This window comes from Ahaetulla prasina, chromosome 2, assembly GCF_028640845.1.
Source record: "Ahaetulla prasina isolate Xishuangbanna chromosome 2, ASM2864084v1, whole genome shotgun sequence".
In the NCBI taxonomy this organism is placed as follows: domain Eukaryota; kingdom Metazoa; phylum Chordata; class Lepidosauria; order Squamata; family Colubridae; genus Ahaetulla; species Ahaetulla prasina.
Window position 1 is genome coordinate 124,340,650 of NC_080540.1, and position 20,241 is coordinate 124,360,890.

Consider the following 20,241-nt stretch of genomic DNA (forward strand, 5'->3'; position numbering starts at 1 on the left):
ATTTGTCTTGTTGAAAATACATTTCCAGTTAATAGGGTATACTAATTTATACATTTCCCAAGGTGCTTTCATCACTGAATAGTATGTAATAATGTAATAATATTTTTTCTATTTTTCTATCTTATTATAGGCTAAATATAATAAGCCTAAACCAGTCCAATTCTAATATTTCCGAATGTACAGTATAAGGCCATGGTGGCAAACCTATGGCACGCGTGTCACAGGTAGCATGCAGAGCCCTCTCTGTGGGCACGCCAGCCGTTGTTCCAGCCCAGCTTCACCACACATACACACGTGCCTCCCACCAGCCACCTGGTCTTCAGGTCATACGCAGGGAATGGAGCATATTTTATTTATTTATTTATCGTATTTGTATACCGCCCTATCTCCCTAGGGACTCAGGGCGGTTCACAGGCAAATAAAAAGGTACATATAAATACAGAATAAAATATCAATTAAAAAACTTATTCTACACAGTCAAATAGTTAAAAAAGAACAATATAAATAATAAAACCCATTAAAACCCGTATAAATGAGACGACTTCCGGTATCCAGCGGCAACGGACGTCTGGAAGGTTTCTCCTGCCTCCAGCGCCCGAATCCGGCCGCCGCCGAGGCCCTCAGGGGCCAGGTGTTCCGAAAAGGACACCTGCCGTACGGACGGCTCGCCAGGGGTCTCCCAGCCGATATACAGGACTGTGGGGACCGATGCTGGCGCGTCCTAGGCTTGGCGGGGTTCGGAGGCCCCAGGCCGCGGCCATTATTTTGGTCGTCGCCTGGGCCGCTGTGCCCGGTGATACCGGGGCATTGGATTTATAACTGCAGCAGCCTGGTGGTGAACAGGGCACGGAGAAGAATTGAGGAGGAGAAGGGAAGGGAATATCGGTGGCGTGGTGGAGTGCTCCGGTGCGGGGGTTTTCTCCCCTGCGGTTGGAAGGAGCACGAGTTATTCTGGAGAGAGGAGAACTTAAAATAAGAAGATTACGGTTTTGTGGAGCTCTGGAGAAGAGGTGATGGAGAAATTTAGGAGGGAAGGTTTGAGGCCCCCTCCTTCTGGGGAACAGTGGTGGCGTCCAGCTTCCGCCTTCACTATGAGAATTTTGATGACATCACTTCCCTTGACTTCCTGGTTGACTAACTGTACTCTGGACTCGTTGCTCCTGTGAGTGCCCCTGGTGGATCGGAGGAAATTACAAGGATACTGTGCTTGCCTGAGGATTTTGAATACTTTTTTTCAAATGGCAAAGGTCAGAGACCAACTGCTGGAGAGATGGAGAGAATTCTGGAAAAGTTATCTAATATGGACAAGAAATTGGATGATTTGCAAAGAGGCCAAAGCGAAATAAGAGCAGAAATTGTGACTATCCAAAAGGATTTAAAGGATACTCAACAAGTCTCAGCAGAAAACAAGCAGAAAGTGGAAGGTCTGGAGGGTGAGATGCGGGCAGTGCAGAAAAGAGAGGAGACGACAGGCAATGCTGTGCTTGGACTACAGATGGATAAAATGTCTTATTTCCTTAGGTTTCAAAATTTGGAAGAAGTGGACCAAGAAGACTTGAGAGATGTTGTGACTAAATTGTTGGGAGAATTTCTTGGGAGAGGTGTTGATTTCATGAATTGGGATGTGGATCGAGTTTATAGAGTTAATTAGCAATATGCACGCATGCAGTTCCCAGAGAGGTTCATGTCAAATTTGTGAGAAGAGGCGAGAGATGAAATTCTTAGAAAACATAGGAGTGGGGCACTGATTTACAGGGGCAGGAGATAGCCATTCTGAGGCAGATTCCCAGACAGGTACGTGAAAAAGAAAGAAATATTATTTTTGTCAAGCAAATTGTACCAGAAGGAGTGGGCTTCAGATGGCTGATGCCAGAGGATTGATGATTTTCGGGAGGGCATTACGAAAAAATCAGTACAATTGTGGAGGCTACGGCCTATGTGGAGGAACACAAAGCCTTCCTGGAATCAGATGATCCAGGAATTGAAGAAGGGGAGGTTATAGATCATGGGGCTGAAGCGGCTGCCGCTGTTGCGGCCCTGGAGTTGGGTCAGGCTGAACCCAGAGTTCTGAGATCCAAAACTAGGAAGTGATAAAGATATTTGGGATTGTGTTGGTTTTCCTTATTCTCTTTTGTACGATATTCTGATTATTCTTGACTCTTCTTTATTACGTATTTAAAATTTGCAAACTTAGCTACTTCGTGTCACCTGCTTGCCTTACGGCTGTTGTATGTGTTAAAAAATTTGAGTAAAATTCTTATTTTAGATAAGAAAAATGAAAATTTACCATACCTGATATGTATTTGTATAAACCTTTTTTGACTAATAAAAACTTTTTGAATAAAAAAAACCCGTATAAATTTAAAATCTAATCCAGTCCTGCACAGATAAATAGATATGTTTTAAGCTCATGGAAGGTCTGAGGTCCGAAGTTGACGAAGTCCTGGGGGGAGTTCGTTCCAGAGGGTGGGAGCCCCCACAGAGAAGGCCCTTCCCCTGGGTGTCGCCAAACGACACTGTCTAGCAGACGGCACCCTGAGGAGTCCCTCTCTGTGAGAGCGCAGGGGTCGGTGAGAGGTATTCGGTAGCAGCAGGTGGTCCCGTAAATAGCCCGGCCCTATGCCATATGCAGGGGACATGCGCACATGCACGGGGTGTGTGCATGCACAGGGAGATGCAAGTTTGTGCAGGAGGCTTTCCAAGTCTAAAATGGGGCCAGGGCACATTGCACTCTGGGGGGCGCATTGCACTCAATGGGGGGACACTTATTGCATTTTGGGGATTGTGCATTTGTGCTTTGGGCACTCGGCACCAAAATGTTAACAATCACTGGTATAAAAGGTATACATCTCTCAGAATTTTCAGCAGTGTATTTGCTGAAGAGAGTTGTCCTCTCATTTATGGTTCATAGTATGTCTAGCTAGTAGAACTACCCCTCCTTCTCTTCAGTTCAATCACAAGTGTTTTTAGAGTTATAATGATATTCATAATGAAATATTTTGGGACTTAGTTATTCGGACTGTGGGGACCGATGCTGGCGCGTCTAGGCTTGGCGGGGTTCGAGGCCACAGGCGCGCCATTATTTTGGTCGTCGCCTGGGCGCTGTGCCCGTGATACCGGGCATTGGATTTATAACTGCAGCAGCCTGGTGGTGAACAGGGCACGGAGAAGAATTGAGGAGGAGAAGGGAAGGAATATCGGTGGCGTGGTGGAGTGCTCCGGTGCGGGGGTTTCTCTCCCCTGCGGTTGGAAGGAGCACGAGTTATTCTGGAGAGAGGAGAACTTAAAATAAGAAGATTACGGTTTTGTGGAGCTCTGGAGAAGAGGTGATGGAGAAATTTAGGAGGGAAGGTTTGAGGCCCCCTCCTTCTGGGGAACAGTGGTGGCGTCCAGCTTCCGCCTTCACTATGAGAATTTTGATGACATCACTTCCCTTGACTTCCTGGTTGACTAACTGTACTCTGGACTCGTTGCTCCTGTGAGTGCCCCTGGTGGATCCGGAGGAAATTACAAGGATACTGTGCTTGCCTGAGGATTTTGAATACTTTTTTTCAAATGGCAAAGGTCAGAGACCAACTGCTGGAGAGATGGAGAGAATTCTGGAAAAGTTATCTAATATGGACAAGAAATTGGATGATTTGCAAAGAGGCCAAAGCGAAATAAGAGCAGAAATTGTGACTATCCAAAAGGATTTAAAGGATACTCAACAAGTCTCAGCAGAAAACAAGCAGAAAGTGGAAGGTCTGGAGGGTGATATGCGGGCAGTGCAGAAAAGAGAGGAGGCGACAGGCAATGCTGTGCTTGGACTACAGATGGATAAAATGTCTTATTTCCTTAGGTTTCAAAATTTGGAAGAAGTGGACCAAGAAGATTTGAGAGATGTTGTGACTAAATTGTTGGGAGAATTTCTTGGGAGAGGTGTTGATTTCATGAATTGGGATGTGGATCGAGTTTATAGAGTTAATTAGCAATATGCACGCACGCATGCAGTTCCCAGAGAGGTTCATGTCAAATTTGTGAGAAGAGGCGAGAGATGAAATTCTTAGAAAACATAGGAGTGGGGCACTGATTTACAGGGGCAGGGAGATAGCCATTCTGAGGCAGATTCCCAGACAGGTACGTGAAAAAGAAAGAAATATTATTTTTGTCAAGCAAATTGTACCAGAAGGAGTGGGCTTCAGATGGCTGATGCCAGAGGATTGATGATTTTCGGGAGGGCATTACGAAAAAATCAGTACAATTGTGGAGGCTACGGCCTATGTGGAGGAACACAAAGCCTTCCTGGAATCAGATGATCCAGGAATTGAAGAAGGGAGGTTATAGATCATGGGGCTGAGCGGCTGCCGCTGTTGCGGCCCTGGAGTTGGGTCAGGCTGAACCCAGAGTTCTGAGATCCAAAACTAGGAAGTGATAAAGATATTTGGGATTGTGTTGGTTTTCCTTATTCTCTTTTGTACGATATTCTGATTATTCTTGACTCTTCTTTATTACGTATTTAAAATTTGCAAACTTAGCTACTTCGTGTCACCTGCTTGCCTTACGGCTGTTGTATGTGTTAAAAAATTTGAGTAAAATTCTTATTTTAGATAAGAAAAATGAAAATTTACCATACCTGATATGTATTTGTATAAACCTTTTTTGACTAATAAAAACTTTTTGAATAAAAAAAACCCGTATAAATTTAAAATCTAATCCAGTCCTGCACAGATAAATAGATATGTTTTAAGCTCGCGGCGGAAGGTTCGGAGGTCCGGAAGTTGACGAAGTCCTGGGGGGAGTTCGTTCCAGAGGGTGGGAGCCCCCACAGAGAAGGCTCTTCCCCTGGGTGTCGCCAAACGACACTGTCTAGCAGACGGCACCCTGAGGAGTCCCTCTCTGTGAGAGCGCAGGGGTCGGTGAGAGGTATTCGGTAGCAGCAGGTGGTCCCGTAAATAGCCCGGCCCTATGCCATATGCAGGGGACATGCGCACATGCACGGGGTGTGTGCATGCACAGGGAGATGCAAGTTTGTGCAGGAGGCTTTCCAAGTCTAAAATGGGGCCAGGGCACATTGCACTCTGGGGGGCGCATTGCACTCAATGGGGGGACACTTATTGCATTTTGGGGATTGTGCATTTGTGCTTTGGGCACTCGGCACCAAAATGTTAACAATCACTGGTATAAAAGGTATACATCTCTCAGAATTTTCAGCAGTGTATTTGCTGAAGAGAGTTGTCCTCTCATTTATGGTTCATAGTATGTCTAGCTAGTAGAACTACCCCTCCTTCTCTTCAGTTCAATCACAAGTGTTTTTAGAGTTATAATGATATTCATAATGAAATATTTTGGGACTTAGTTATTCGGACTATTGTAGAAGATTTTGGAATGAAGGCCAGTAGCAATCTGATGAAGTACCCCAATATATTTAGTGTGCTATTAGACAGCTTGGATGTTTTGTTTTTGAAGTTTTCAAAAATGTAGTTACTCTTACATGTCTTTAGTTACCTTTTTTAGTTTCTGGTTGTCTTTTTAGCTATTAGTAATTTTCTATGTTTAAATTCATTATTTCTTTTTCTTCTTTTGCCTGCTTCTCTCCCTATATTTTCTTGAAATGAAGAAACTGAAATAAAACAGATTTACTTTTAACCTATGAACATTCAGGTGTATTGTCTATGGCCGTGATGATGAACCTATGGCACATGTGTCATAGGTGGCACACGGAGCCATGTCACCTGGCATGTGTGGCAGCATCCATTCCTCTTCCGGATTTCCAGCACATGCATGCACGCCAGCCAGCTAGTCTTCTGGTTACGGGCGTGCATGTGCGCACGATGATCAGGTCTTCATGCATGTGGCTTTCTCCACACACACACCCCGGTAAGGCAAACCCCGAGATTTACAGTGAGGCTGGCAGGGGGAGCAGCCGCTGCTGCCTCTGCAAAGAGGCAGCGACACAGGCAAAAAGCACTTGGAAGTAGCTGGTGGAGCACAATGTTAATTAACCATCTCAGAGATCTCTCCTGTTGCAATTTTTAAACCAAAGGCTCTTAGGAGACGCATACACACCCAGGAAGGGAAAAGGTGGCATGGAGAAAGGGGCGAAGGAGTGATAGCCATTGTCCCTCTCCCCTCTTTCTGTAAAACAGCCCCCCAATTCTTGTTCTTCTCTGGAGCTACATTGCCAGGCAGACGGCTCAACTTCAGGCAGCTTGCAAATGTGCCGCCACCTTCCTGGCCCCTTTCTCGGTGATTCCCACTCGGGGGTGGGAAGAAGAGGTAAGCAGGCTTTTTAGGGAGTTATCCTAACCCGGCAGCGGCTGAGAGAGCCCTCCTGTCTGGTCACCTTTCCTCCAATGGAATGGGAGGGAGAACTCCCAATTCCTTTCCCAAGTAGCTGAAGGGAGCGTGTGATTCATAGGGCTTGGAATATTTTACCGTAATAGTTTGGGGATGGCTTTGGCTCCCTCTTTTTGGTCTCCCCCCCACATTGAGTGGGGCAAACCCGTTTGGGGAATGAGGATCCGGAGTGGCTCCCCACTTCAAGTCAAGATTGGATGCTGATCTTCTTCTGTTAGGAGAGAGCCAAAGCCATCCCTGTTTTTGGTCCCAGGAGGCTTCAGGGAGGCCTGCTAGCACCAAAATGTGGTGTGGGGGATGTGGCGTGACCCCTCCCCCTGTGGCCCATTTTTGGTCCCAGGAGTATTCAGGGAGGCTTGCTAGGCCCAAAACGACGTGGGGGGTTGAGTGCATATGCGTGGGGTGGAGCATGCATAGGGGGAGGGGCAGCATGTGGGGGCACCTACACATGCATGGGGGCAGGGCACACAGGGGCATTGCATTATGGATGTGGACACCCACACACATGCCCCCCCCCCCCGTGCTCCCCCTGCTTTTGGCACGCGATGCCAAAAAGCTTTACCATCACTCTAGGATAACAGACTATCAATATCAAACAAAGAAAAAACAAGAAAAGATACGTCAGTCAAGAATGTCAACAAATAAAGGAAAATAAACATTTGCAGTGAATGTGATTTGAGCTATATTGTGCAGATCTGGCCTCCTAGATGATGGCTGTCAGGTTAAGTTCAATTTATTTTTTTTAAATTACTTTTAAAGAACATTTTAAGAATATGTAGGGAAGTTGTAATGGAACAAGGAAACTAGTGAAAGAATCAGCACTGCAAAAATATGGCAGAATAATAACTGAATAGTGGTGTTGTATGGATCACGTATACACTGTGAATGAACTACGTAAGCCCACAAGAAGCAGCTGGAAACAACTAATATCTGTCTGTGTTTGCTTAGCTCATAAAAGTAGCTTTAAATAAAATACCTACGGCAGGATGCACTATGCTCCTTTAACTTCTTGACAAGAAGATTAGTCTGCAGACATGTTAGACATTTTGTCTTATATTAATGGAAAAAAATAGATTTACCTTACATAATCCGGATATTCTGGTTTATTTCAGCTCTAGGTTTAAGACATACTTGTTTAAAGCAAAGAAGGCTTTGTTGGTATAATTCACTGAAACTGTCGTTCAGAAATATACAAATCAAGGGTCACATTCATTTATTTTCCTAGATACTAGTTTTCTTCAGTTTTTGTGTAAATATTTAGGTTATTAAATTTGCCAATATTTCTACTCATATGTGCCATTTTTTGTTCTTATTTTATAGATGTTACTTGGACATAAAATAAATGTTACTAAATGGCAATTGCCAAAGGCTGTTACAGAGTCATTCAAATACTTTCCACTTGATTTGTTCTAAGACAGCACTTTCCATTGGTTGTTAATTTTGGCATATAATACATAAACAATAAAAATTACAGGTGTGTTTAGTTTCCAACTACTTTATTTCATTTTTGTGAAGTTTAGATCTTATGGAAAACTTACTACATGCCATAGAAGAAGATATAGAATGCTGCTAAATGTTCTCTATTTGAATCTAAGAAACATTGACAAGCCTCAGATGCAAGGGCTACTTCTAATTGAATGGTCAAAAATGCCAACAGCACTTTGTATAGGGAATGCATTAATCTCATTGTAAAATATCACATTTGAATAACGATCCATATATTGGGGTCCTTGTGAACAGCATGGTGGCCTAGTAGTGAAGACACTCGCCTCCCACTCGGAAGGTTGAGAGTTCAATCCTAAGTACCATCAGGCATTTCTCTCCTAGAATGCAAAGAAAAAATGTCTACTGCAAACTCTGCAGGAAGGTCATCCAACCAGGAAATGCTCAGCTCCATCTAGTCGCCCCGACGCTATCCCAAAAGTGTTTACAGGGTTATAAAAAGGGGATTTTATATGGGGTTACTTATGTTTTTGATACAAATTCATGAATTTTTAACAAAAAAACCAAATGAGATATTTCAAAACACATGATCTCAGATTTGTAATCTGAGTTCTTGAGTTCAGTTTTGCTTTAGTGTGAAAAAATGATTATTTGGGAAGCATGTTTCATTCTTGTCTTGTTGATTTTGTGATCTATATGGAGTTATATTATATGTAGCCCATCTTTTAAATTGTTCTAAGGAGAAAGTGATAGAGGGGAAGTACAGTTCGTGGAAAAGTGTTTCTTACCTTCTTCAGTACCACTCTACCAATTAACAGTACTCTTCCCCACTGCAGCTTTGTAATAAAATATTCAGAATTTATTATAGTATTCATAGAATTTCTTACTTGTCCTGGAAAATAACTCAGTTTTCTTAAAAAAAAAACAACCCATTTCTTTCAAAAGAAATATTTACCAGGCTTTCAGCCTTAACAGAAAAGCAGTATTAAGTCCCCAAATTTATTTCTTAAGAACTGTGCTTCTGTGAAAAATAAAAGGCTATTTTCTCATTCTGTTTCTAGGTTTTCACATCCCATGGACCAACAGTAATTATGCCAACTTGGTTCTGTTCTCGGGAATGGTTTTATCTTGTAGGAAGATTTAATGAAGAAGGAAAGGTACGTAATATGAAAAGGAGAGGAACATAACCTAATTATGGGAAAGATTGATCTCACTCTTTCTCAGTTGGATGCCCTCCAGATATGTTAGAAGTACAGTTATGAGAATCTCCACCCACCAGTGCTTTTGGCTAGAAATTCTGTGAGTTATACTCCTAACATATCTAGAGGGCTCTAGGTTGGGAAATCTATGCAATAATGTCTCAAGAGATGCTTGCACCATGCGATCCTAATCACGGTTGAAGTTCTTCATCAAACATTTGACTGAGTTATATTTAATTAAAAAATTAGTCTGTTTTCCAAAGTGCCATTGATAGAGGAACTGAGCAACACAGATCTATTATTATGGCATTTTTGTTGTTTGATTGGTTATGTGCCATCAAATTGATGTAAACTCATATAGATAGGTTTTCTCCAAGGCAATCTGTCCCCAGCCTGGTCCTTCAGCTCTTGCAGTGGAACACCATCATCACTGTAATTCATGATATAAAAATGTTAATATTATCAGCAGTAATATTGCGTCTGGGAAAGCACAAAAAAGGAGCACTAATGTGATGCTATTTGTTCTGTTATTTGTGAAGTTGTTGCCTATTTGTATCAACATTCTGCAAGCACATAAGGAACATCAGCTTTTTCACAACAAGTAACTCTAGAATTTTCCCACTGTTAACACAGCATTTTAAATATTTTGCCTAATACTGAACCCTGTGACTTATTCTGAGACACAGGGCCCTGAAAGGCATTTGAAAGAGACATCACAAAACAGTGTGAATCACAGCTTCTATTTGAGAATTAACTCAGGAGGTACTTACATAATAGAGCGTAACACATGATGGAATTGTTTTGAATGGCATCTTCTACTAACTTCGGTGCAGATTAGTGTATTGAAGTGATGTCAGATATTACACATGAAATCTTACAATAATAAACTCATGTTATATAAGATGGAAGAGTTCTATATGTAAGTTGTTACATATTGCTGTTCTGCAAAGGAACACAAGGCGAGTTATAATTTAAAAGACAGATATGCAGATGTAAGAAATACAATTTCCCAAAAAATCCAATGCAACCAGATAAAATGGGCATCTCTCCAATTTAGCACAAAGTTATTGTCATGGATTTCTCTGTATGAAAACGGGATTTCATAAATTGATGGTACTTCCATATTTCCACCAGTGAATGGTGATAAAAGAAGTATTAAAAAGAAGAAAAGGAGTTTTTGGAAAATTTGCAATATTCTGACTTACTGATAAGGGGAATAATTACTTCGTTTGGTGACATAAAAGAATGGAATGGAATAAAGCAACCAATGGAGAGACCAATTACAGTCTCAAGAATGAATAAGAATGGTGACTGATTTTGTGTATAAGTCTTTAGAAAAAGATCCAGTTGTTTAAATTGTGGTTTAAGAATAAATCCATCGATACACATGGCAATGAAATATAGAGCTAAAATATGACTATTTTGATTATTTCTAATGAAAGATTTAAATAATTAGTGAATGATACAAAAGTGACAAGTCTTTCTGATTTTGAATAAGGGGCATATTATTTGATGGTGTTGAATGAATCTTGGGAGAAAATTGACATGGAGGAGAAGGAAAAAATTGAACACAGAATGAATGCAAAAAGGGCAAAGTATGAATCCTGTATGTAAAAGAATTAGAAAATAAATTTTCCAGCAGAATAAATGGGAAGTGGATGCAAGGAAATCTGCCTGAATTGAGTTAAAAAGCATACTAATACATAGTTTAATAGAGCTATATTAATTTGCTAATAATTTTATTAGTTATAATAAAAATTATGAAAGATGTTTAATGGAATGATATTAAGTAAAAGAGGCTGAAGTGAAAGAAGCTATGGATAGAAAAAAATGTTAGCTGCAAAATTTGTAGTAAAGAGACATATAATACATAGTATGTATATAGAGAAAAGGAAACAACTGATAGGATTAAAAGAGGCAGATACCATAGAAATGGATTCTGTTCGAAATGAAAACAATGTTTTGGAAGAAGGTGAAGAATAGTCCTTCATAATATGTATTTCTAAAAGTTTCAGAATAATTTCTTTTCCAATATTCCTCTCCCCTTATCTCATTTTCTTTACATGAAGAAAAAGTGAGCTTTGGTCTCAACATTACTGATTTTCTGAAATTTATCAACATAATTATATATTTTATTGTATTTCAGAAAATATATCAGCATCCCAGAAACAGAAAGCTTAATGGAAACTGAAAAATCTTTACATGTATTTTGTCCTTAATTCTGTGCAGCGCTAAGGAGAAAAATGGAAAAGAGAAAACTACAAAGCATATATTTCATAAGGTTACAGGAAAAACATTAGAAGTTAGAAAATGAATATTTAAATTTAAAATGAAAGTAGGGTTTTTTTCTGGTGAGTGGTGGAATGCGAAGATATTAGATCCAATTTTTTAAATAGCTGAATTAAAATATTGTAAGGTTGCCTAGGGATTTGTCTAGCTGCTCTGGAGAAAAATAAAGACAAAATGCAGACTCTGATATTTTTGGCACGTTATGGATAAAACTGAACAGAGATCAGTTCTTGAGCTGAGTCCAAGATGAAGTTTTTAAGCAAAATCAATTATGCTTATAAATTTCTTTAAAACAGCCCTTCTTAACAGCATACTTTAATAATATGTTGTTAAGCATGCTGGGGTAATTAATCCAAATCATTGCTTGATCTTTACTCCTTTCCAAGTGAACTGTGGCTGCTCACATGTTTTTGTTTCAGGAGGTTAATTCTTTAACTTTGTTTTTCAAAACAACCAAGCAATTATAACTTTATCACAAATTTCCTGCTTTGAGATTGGACCAATATAATTTACAAACCTATCAGGGCATGACTCTTGGGCTCAGCCACAAAACTTGGAAAAGTCTTAAATGGATTTGTATTGTTTGGGGAAAGACTAAGGCTAAGCCAACCTTAGCCTTATGGGCTAAGGTTGGCAGTCAACCTGGTCCCTACTGCCCATTAGTGGGCATTCCAGCTTTCATCGTGGGCGGTAGGGGTTTTGTCCGATACAAAAGCTATTATTATTATTATTATTATTATTATTATTATTATTATTATTATTATTATTATTATTATTATTATTATTATATTTGTATACCGCCCTTCTCCCGAAGGACTCAGGGCGGTTCACAGCCAGTAAAAACACAGTACATACAATACAAATTTAAAAAACTATATAAAAACTGATTCAATAATGGCCTAAAAATTTAAATACAATTTAAAACCCCGTTTAAAACCCTGATTAAAACCCTGAAATTAAAACTATGTTCAAGCTAGTCCTGCATGTTGAAACAACAGCGTCTTCAGCTCACGGCGGAAAGTCCGGAGGTCGGGGAGTTGACAAAGCCCCGGAAGCAGCTCATTCCAGAGGGCAGGAGCCCCCACAGAGAAGGCCCTCCCCCTGGAGATCGCCAGCCAACATTGTTTGGCTGATGGTATCCGGAGGAGGCCCTCTCTGTGAGAGCGCACTGGTCGGTGTGAGGCTACTGGTGGCAGTAGGCGGTCCTTTTTTTTAATTTAATTGACTTTTTTTTAAAAAAATCATAGCATTATTTAAAAACATTTTCATTACGTTTTCATAAAATTCCCCGTGACAATTTAAATTTCTGAAAATATACTATTTATATCGCCCGCGCATAAGTTTAGTTCACGTTACGTAAGTGAAACTAAATGGCGCTATAGTGTGACCACAAACAAAAGAGCCTCATCCCAGAATAGTTCGCGCATCTCCCCCCACACCACCCAGCTGTAACAGACGAGCAAAGCTGGTAACCAGTACCCCCCCCCAACCCAATCCACGATGTGCGAGAGGCATGCGCAGACGACAATACACGGCGCATTACTGTGGAACTGGTGGGCGGTTAGAAAATTTTACTACTAACAGAGATACAAAAGTGGGTGGTAGGTATAAAAAGGTTGACTACCCCTGCATTAGATGAATGAATTGTTGTAACAGGTTTATAGACGTGTCTTTGGTGGCGGCTCTAGGAAAAAAACAGTTTGAAACCATTATGAAAACTATACATTGGACATTGGCCTCCTTATGCATGCATGTCTGCAAGCAAATGGAAAAGTAGGACCCTGTGATCTGTTAAATAATACAGATAAGTGAATTGAAGTTGTAGATATATGAGTGTTATATAGTAATAACTGTTCAGATACACATTACCTTGACCTGTGTTCCTTGACTGTAATGGTGTTTTCGAGGATTCTGCATACAAGAGATTGTCTTGTTCTAAAAATCAATATAAGACTAATATTTTTAATTCTATCAGTCCAATTTAATGTGCTTTTTATTCTGCTGTAGCTCCCAACGAGCACATTTTCTCAGTAGATGTTCTTTGGGTTAAAGTGTTATGCTTCTTTCTGAATAAGTATTTATCCTTATCACAATTAACATATCAGTAGCAGTATTTGTTTCTGAAGATATATAACTACCAAGCTGTTCATTGTTTCCTTATTATGGTAATCATGCTTTTCAAATTTATAACCCTTTTTATTTGAAATGGGCCCCTTTCCATTTTGGCATGGAAGTATATACATATTTTAAAGTAACACTTCCATACATTGGTGCCGAAATAAGTCACAGAACATTTAAATCACAGTATTCTTAATTATGGAATCTAGTGAAAGTAATAGTTTGAATGGGGAAATATGCAAGCACTGGGAATGGTATATGGGGTAATAAATTCTACAAACATGCATGTGGCAACATATACACAGACACACAGACACACACACAAACTTGGGCCGCAGGTTGCTTTGAAATTAGAACCATGTGGTTAACTTGACTTAACTTGGAGCATGACATGAAGAACAGAAGCCAGGTTAACTTTTGCCATTGACATAACATCACCACAATGTTGAGCACAAGGGAAGAATAAATCTCACTAGAATGTAGGTTGAAGAAACTGGTGTTTTCTTTTTCCGGTGGTTATGTTGTTTTTCACATTCCCACTGCAAGTATTCATTATTCCCTGCTAAATTATTTAATACCCTTATTATTAAACCTGATAGAAACCTATATAAAATACTTCTTTTCATCATCAAAATATTGCAGAGGTTAATGGAACGCTGCAGCTGAGTCATTACACAGTTCTTTTTATGCAATGGCAAAAAATAAGCAGACTTTTTAAATCGATAGTGTTGCATCTGTGGCTCCTACAGAAACCAATTTTTATGTCCCTTTGTACTTACTACTGGTAGTTGATTATCTGTATACAGTACTGTGAAAATGGCACCCGAAAAATTTAGTATTCAATTCCTGTATAAGAATTACATATACTCCGAATAATATCTGAATATTAGATCTCAGAGAGAATCATGCAGCTGAATCATGAAGAAGGGATATTTCCCAATCATCCATGGTAAAATGCTTGCAGGGTAATAAGCCCAGAAAACCCTTGAATGATAAAAAGCTGATCAATACCTGATCTACAAAATCTTTCAAATCAAGCTGCTTCTTTGGGTTTAAATTAGATCATGTCAATTTTTGTAGTTTTCCTTGCTTGTGCCTTTGCCTCTTGGCAAATATGAACACTAAGATAAAGGTGGAACTGAACTTTTAAGGTTAGGTTAGGTTAGGTTAGGTTAGGTTAGGTTAGGTTAGGTTAGGTTAGTTAATATTACAGATCCTGTAAATATTTACACAAAAGACTTTGGAATGCAAAAAGTGGTTAGAATTTAGTTTCATAAATTACAAAAATTTCAAGAGATGTTGTTAAGATGTTAAAATGTTGTTAAGCTGTGTCAGTTTCCTGGTGGAAGTTTCTTTTAAATAATTCTGAACATTTTTTACTTGTTTTTATATTGGGCATTCATTTGTCTATCCAAAATTAAAGTCCCACGCAGTAAAAACTGAAGAGAAAACTTGGTCATTTGATGTAATTATTTTGTCTTTTATATAGAATGCCCCAAATCAAACAAAATGCAACATATTATATATTTTCATAATTGAATTTTATTTAACTACTCTTCATTTAAAAGAATTCAACTTTACTTTTTATCAAGAAAGGATCTTGGAACTGCTTACTTGTGAGCAATAAAGCATAAAAGAATGAAGTTGGGAGTTAAGCAGCAATTTGTAAATTAAATCATTATTCTTAGGACTATTACAAAACACTTTAGAAAGTGTTTAGAATAACTGAGAATTCAACAAAACGGAATACTGTGCTTTCTATCTACTCCTTCTGGAACCCACTGATATAAATAAATAGCATATTCTGCCCACTATTTTTTTTAGCTACCTAACATATATGTTAGTTTTATGATTCATTTTCAATGTGATGCCACTAATCTTGTATGCCTTTTCTATAAACCAAATTTGTTTACGTAGCATGGTCTCATGACAGCTTGGTAATAGAGTAGGTTTAAAAGTGAACAACATCTTGAAAATATTTGAGGATTATATGATTAGTTTTACATTATCACATGACTATACTGTTGCTATATTCAAAGTTATGTGATTATGTGTCTGATATGAAGAAAAATGATATACATGGCTCTTACTGATATTTCATCTCACATCCTGAAATGATCATGGAAATTTAGAGTACTCAATTTTTTTTATTCTTGTCAAGATTGGGTGACATGTATGATATTTTTGCCAAAGTACCAGTTTCTCATAGTTCCTTTCAATTTCATAGTGCACAGCTATATTATGTTCTTCAAAGATTTGGGGGAGGGGTATTTTTGCTCTCAAAAATCAAACAGAAATCAAATGTTTTCCAAATATTTCCAGTAGTTTCTCATTGCCTTTACTACAGATTAGCTGTAGAAAATATTTCTGAAGATCCATTAAATACACTTATTCATAGGTTCTAATACATTATATTAGAGTTATATTGCTATAGGTATTAAGCACAAAGTATGGTCTGTTGCAGGGGACCCCAGAGGATCTGCTCTTCTTTTATGAACATCTTCGAAAAGGTGGAGAAGTGTTTCGAGTTGACGAATGTCTCCTCCTGTATCGTTACCATGCACAGGCAGCCACTAACACAGTTTTAGAGTAAGTCATGTTTTATATCAAATGTCTTGGAGTATTAAGTAAGGGTTTCTAGGTTTATCTCCTAACAATAGAGGCATTTTTCTGGATAATTTGCTTTCAAAGTTACAATATATTTTTAAACTTGTAAGTTGCGTGATGCTCAACTGTGGTCTCAAAGTATTTTTAGTATAATTGAATTTTTATAACACATATCTTTTAACCCTAAAGTTAGTTATTATGGATGCACTATGATCTGATCCTATAAACATTTCACCTGACTGCTTTCTGGCTTTAATCATTTTAGTTGTCTGTTTTATAAGTATTAGGAAACACCCAGCAGGCAGGGAGGAGGAATCACGCAGTGAGTTAACCTTGAATCATTGACCTCACCTAATTTCCATGAAACTGTATCTATCAGCTCCCAAGGGAAGACAAGCGGTCCAGGGAAATTCCTATATTATAGGCAGAATACAATAAAGTAGTTAGCTTGAACTCTCATGTGTGGATTCATTTTTTTTCACTTGACAGTAAGCTTTCCATGTGATTCTACAGTAGAACTGTAGAATTGGCTAACTCACTATGGACAACTTCCCACAGCTTCCCACAGTTACCGTGGGACGACTTTCCATGGGACAACTCATTGTGAGATATCTCTTAATATTATTAAAATGACCATCTGCCTTCCTTAGTTTTATTAAAATCATTGGGATATTATTATTATTATTATTATTATTATTATTATTATTATTATTATTATCATTATTATCATTATTATTATTATTAATGATAGCGATCAACAAGAGGAAGCTGCTAAAAGTACAGCAAATCAAGTATCAATATAGGAAAATGATGCAAACTCGAGTTGACAAAGCACTGCATGGACAGTTCGTTGACAAGATCCAAGGAAAAGTAGATAAGGAAAAGACCTGGTTATGGCTGACCAAAGGAACACTGAAGAAAGAAACGGAAGGCCTGATTCTTGCAGCCCAAGAACAAGCCATCAGAACGAATGTAATCAAAGCCAGAATAGAGAAATCTGCTGATGACCCCAAATGCAGATTCTGCAAAGAAGCGGATGGAACCCTTGATCACATACTGAGCTGCTGCAAGACAATAGCTCAGACTGACTACAAACAATGTCACAACACAGTTGCTCAGATGGTCCACTGGAACTTATGTCACAACTACCATCTGCCTGTAGCAAAGAACTTGTGGGACCATAAGCCTGAAAAAATGATTGAAAATGAGCATGTAAAACTACTGTGGGACTTCCGAATACAGACTGACAAAGTTTTGGAACACAATATTCCGGATATCACAATTGTGGAGAAGAAAAAAGTGTGGGTCGTCGACATTGCCATACCTGGTGACAGCAGAATCGACGAGAAACAACTTGAAAAACTCACCAGATATCAGGACTTGAGAATCGAACTGCAGAGACTCTGGCTTAAACCAGTGTAGGTGGTTCCAGTGATACTCAGCACACTGGGCACTGTGCCTAAAGTCCTAGGCAAGTACTTAAAAACAATTGGCGCTGACAAGATCACCATTGGTCAGCTGCAGAAGGCCACCTTATTGGGATCTGCTCGCGTAATCTGCCGATACATCATGCAGTCTTAAACGCTTGGGAAGTGTTTGACTAGTGATTAGTCATACGAAATCCAGCAAAGTTATCTCGTTTGCTGTGTATACTGTCATTTTGTGTAAATAATGATAATATTAAGAGAGGAATGAATCTAGAGTACAGTTATCTTGCATTGAGTTGTCCTGTAGTGAGTTGGCAGTGGCGAGTTGGTCATGGCAAGTTGTCCTAGACCTTTGGAACTGAGTTTAAGATCTTTTTCTAATATATCAATTAAGTAAACTCAATATCATGGGATAATGAGCTTTAAATCAATTGTACAACTTACTGGTATTTGTTCAGAGAAGTGCAGAGGCCACGCAGAATTCTTTACAGAGACTGAGTTTATGGAGATTCTAAAACTAATATTCCAAATTTAATAAAAAATGGAGACATACTTTAAATGTGTCTGTCATTTGTTAAGATTCTTAATGAAATGTATTCTCCATCGCACACTTATATTTTGACAGAAAAATATGAGCCCATAAAGTTTTAACCAGTGTTAAGTATAGACTCATTAAATGTGAGGCATTTTATAGTGAAAAATCCTTTTTGTACATAGAAACTATTGCATCAGTTACATAGTAAACATCTGTAAAAGTATTCAGTGTATATAATCTGTTTAATTTCAAAGGTTATGAGCAACACGCTTGATATGAATTTTGCACATAAAAAAAGGAAAAAATGAATTTTTGCCCAACACCTGTTGTAGGGTATCAGTGACTTTTTTTGTGGTTTTTTTGTATCCATATGTTATTTACTGAGATAAGTTTGTAAAATGTAATGAACAATTTACTAGAAAGGGTTTGATCACCACAAGAAAGGAATATAGAGAATGGAAAGCAAAAATTTGACTACCTATTGCTACTTAAATAGCATCGTATCATTCACTATGTGATGCAACCTTTTCTAATGATATTTCAAAACTATTTGGAAGACAGTTTTTCCTTCTGTGGGAAAAATGTTTTATTGGAAATGGATTTGTTATGAATTAACAGCAAGCTGTTAAGTCCATTTTACAAGACTGTATGGCACAGACCCCTGGATTACAGCATACTTGCAGAATGTGAAAATGGCACAAAGCAATTTCGGATGGGTTTTGTACATAGATAAATATGAAGTTTCCATTATCTCTTTCTTTCTCCCTCTCTTTCCCTTATTCCCTCCCATGTTTATTAGTTCTGAAATGAATAACATATTTCAACTTTGGGAAAAATATTTCTCCAATGTAAGACCATCAAATTGAGTGTTGATTATATTTTATTAATAATACAATTCTTGAAACATTCAGGTCCAATTACATAAGGTGACAATTGTATATATTTCAGCGATGGAGCCCATGATCTGAAAAGGAATAATAGCATGGCAGTACTTAAGTCATGCCTTTTAGTGCAGTCTTTATTCTGTCTGAGAAACTTTTACTTTTCCCTTTTAATTGTGTGTGGGGGAAAGCTATGCATGTCAGCGTATAAAAGCTTCTAAAAGCCACACTGTGATTCAGTTTGTTCTTCTTCCTAACTGGGTTCCTACAATGAAAAGGGCCAAGACAGCTCTCTGTCGAGACTTTTAGGTGTCTCAGGTTTTCAGAACCTCAGCCCCAATTATCTCTACATGTTATGTTATTCATTGATAACAATAAAAGGACCGTGAAACTTAAAACCAAATGATTATGTGCTCTTTTGACCACTGTGTTGACTGATGTCTATTTAATGCTGTTGTATTTCCATTGAGTCACTGATTTCAGGATAAAATTATTCTTTGTACTGGTCAGTGGCCTATTTATTTTATTAATTTGCTAGATTTGTGTCCTACCTTTTCTCAGGAGTTAGTAGTAACATATAGCATTCTCTTCCCCTCTCAACAAGCCTGTGAGGGAAACAGTAATACTAATCTACAAGATCAGGGAGCTCAGGTAGAGGTCTAATTATACAAAGGGTTAAGCCCATGAATGTCTGATGCCTAATTCAGCAAAGGATCATACATCTAGCTTTCAGACACCTAAAAAAAACCCATAAAAAGTTATCTCCACAGAATTGGAAGGATTGACTGGTCTACAAAGATGTATATTAGGGAACACATGGTTTAAGAAATCGGAATGCTGCAAAGAAATATCATTGAGCTGCTGTTTTGAGCCAAAAAACATCTGGTAGAGATTAGAGAATATGACATTAGTTCTTGATATCTCATTGATAATGTTTTGTCCCACCATTGATAGATAGAATTTGAGGGTTTTCTCAGAATGACCTGAACAAATATCTTTTCAAGAATGCATTGAAATTCATAGTCTTCACTTTAGTATAGTCAAGATTCATAATACTTGAAGGGTGAAAATTGGAAACCTCACTAGGTTTTCCTTAAAAGAATAGTTCCACTGAAAAATGCTGGTCAAAAAGGCCGGACAGAGTCACTGGCTGTTTGCTCTTATAAAATTTGCCCCTTTTTTAGAATTTGTGGTTTGCTTGAAAGCAAGGAGGGCATCTCCCTTATGACCATTTTTAGCTCGAGAATGTTTAAAGCAATTCTCTCCCAATAGATTTATTTAAAATGCTTGCATAAAATATGGGAAGAAGAGATTATTTGTTGCATTTTAAGAGAAGTGATAATTTTATTTAAATTGTTTATACTTGTGATGAAGAATTCATTACTTTATATTCTTTTTATTCTTTA

At 38.4% G+C, this 20,241-nt stretch overlaps 1 protein-coding gene across 5 annotated transcripts in view; it reads left to right on the plus strand.

The window, feature by feature from the left end:
• The window catches only part of B3GNTL1 (UDP-GlcNAc:betaGal beta-1,3-N-acetylglucosaminyltransferase like 1), a 191,340-nt gene that overhangs the window by 115,781 nt on the left and 55,318 nt on the right, over positions 1–20,241 (plus strand). For all 5 annotated transcript variants that reach the window (XM_058168482.1, XM_058168481.1, XM_058168483.1 and 2 more), the window contains 2 exons: positions 8,841–8,936; positions 15,850–15,974. In XM_058168482.1, the coding sequence (XP_058024465.1) occupies positions 8,841–8,936; positions 15,850–15,974 (221 nt within the window). The remainder of the gene's footprint in view (positions 1–8,840; positions 8,937–15,849; positions 15,975–20,241) is intronic.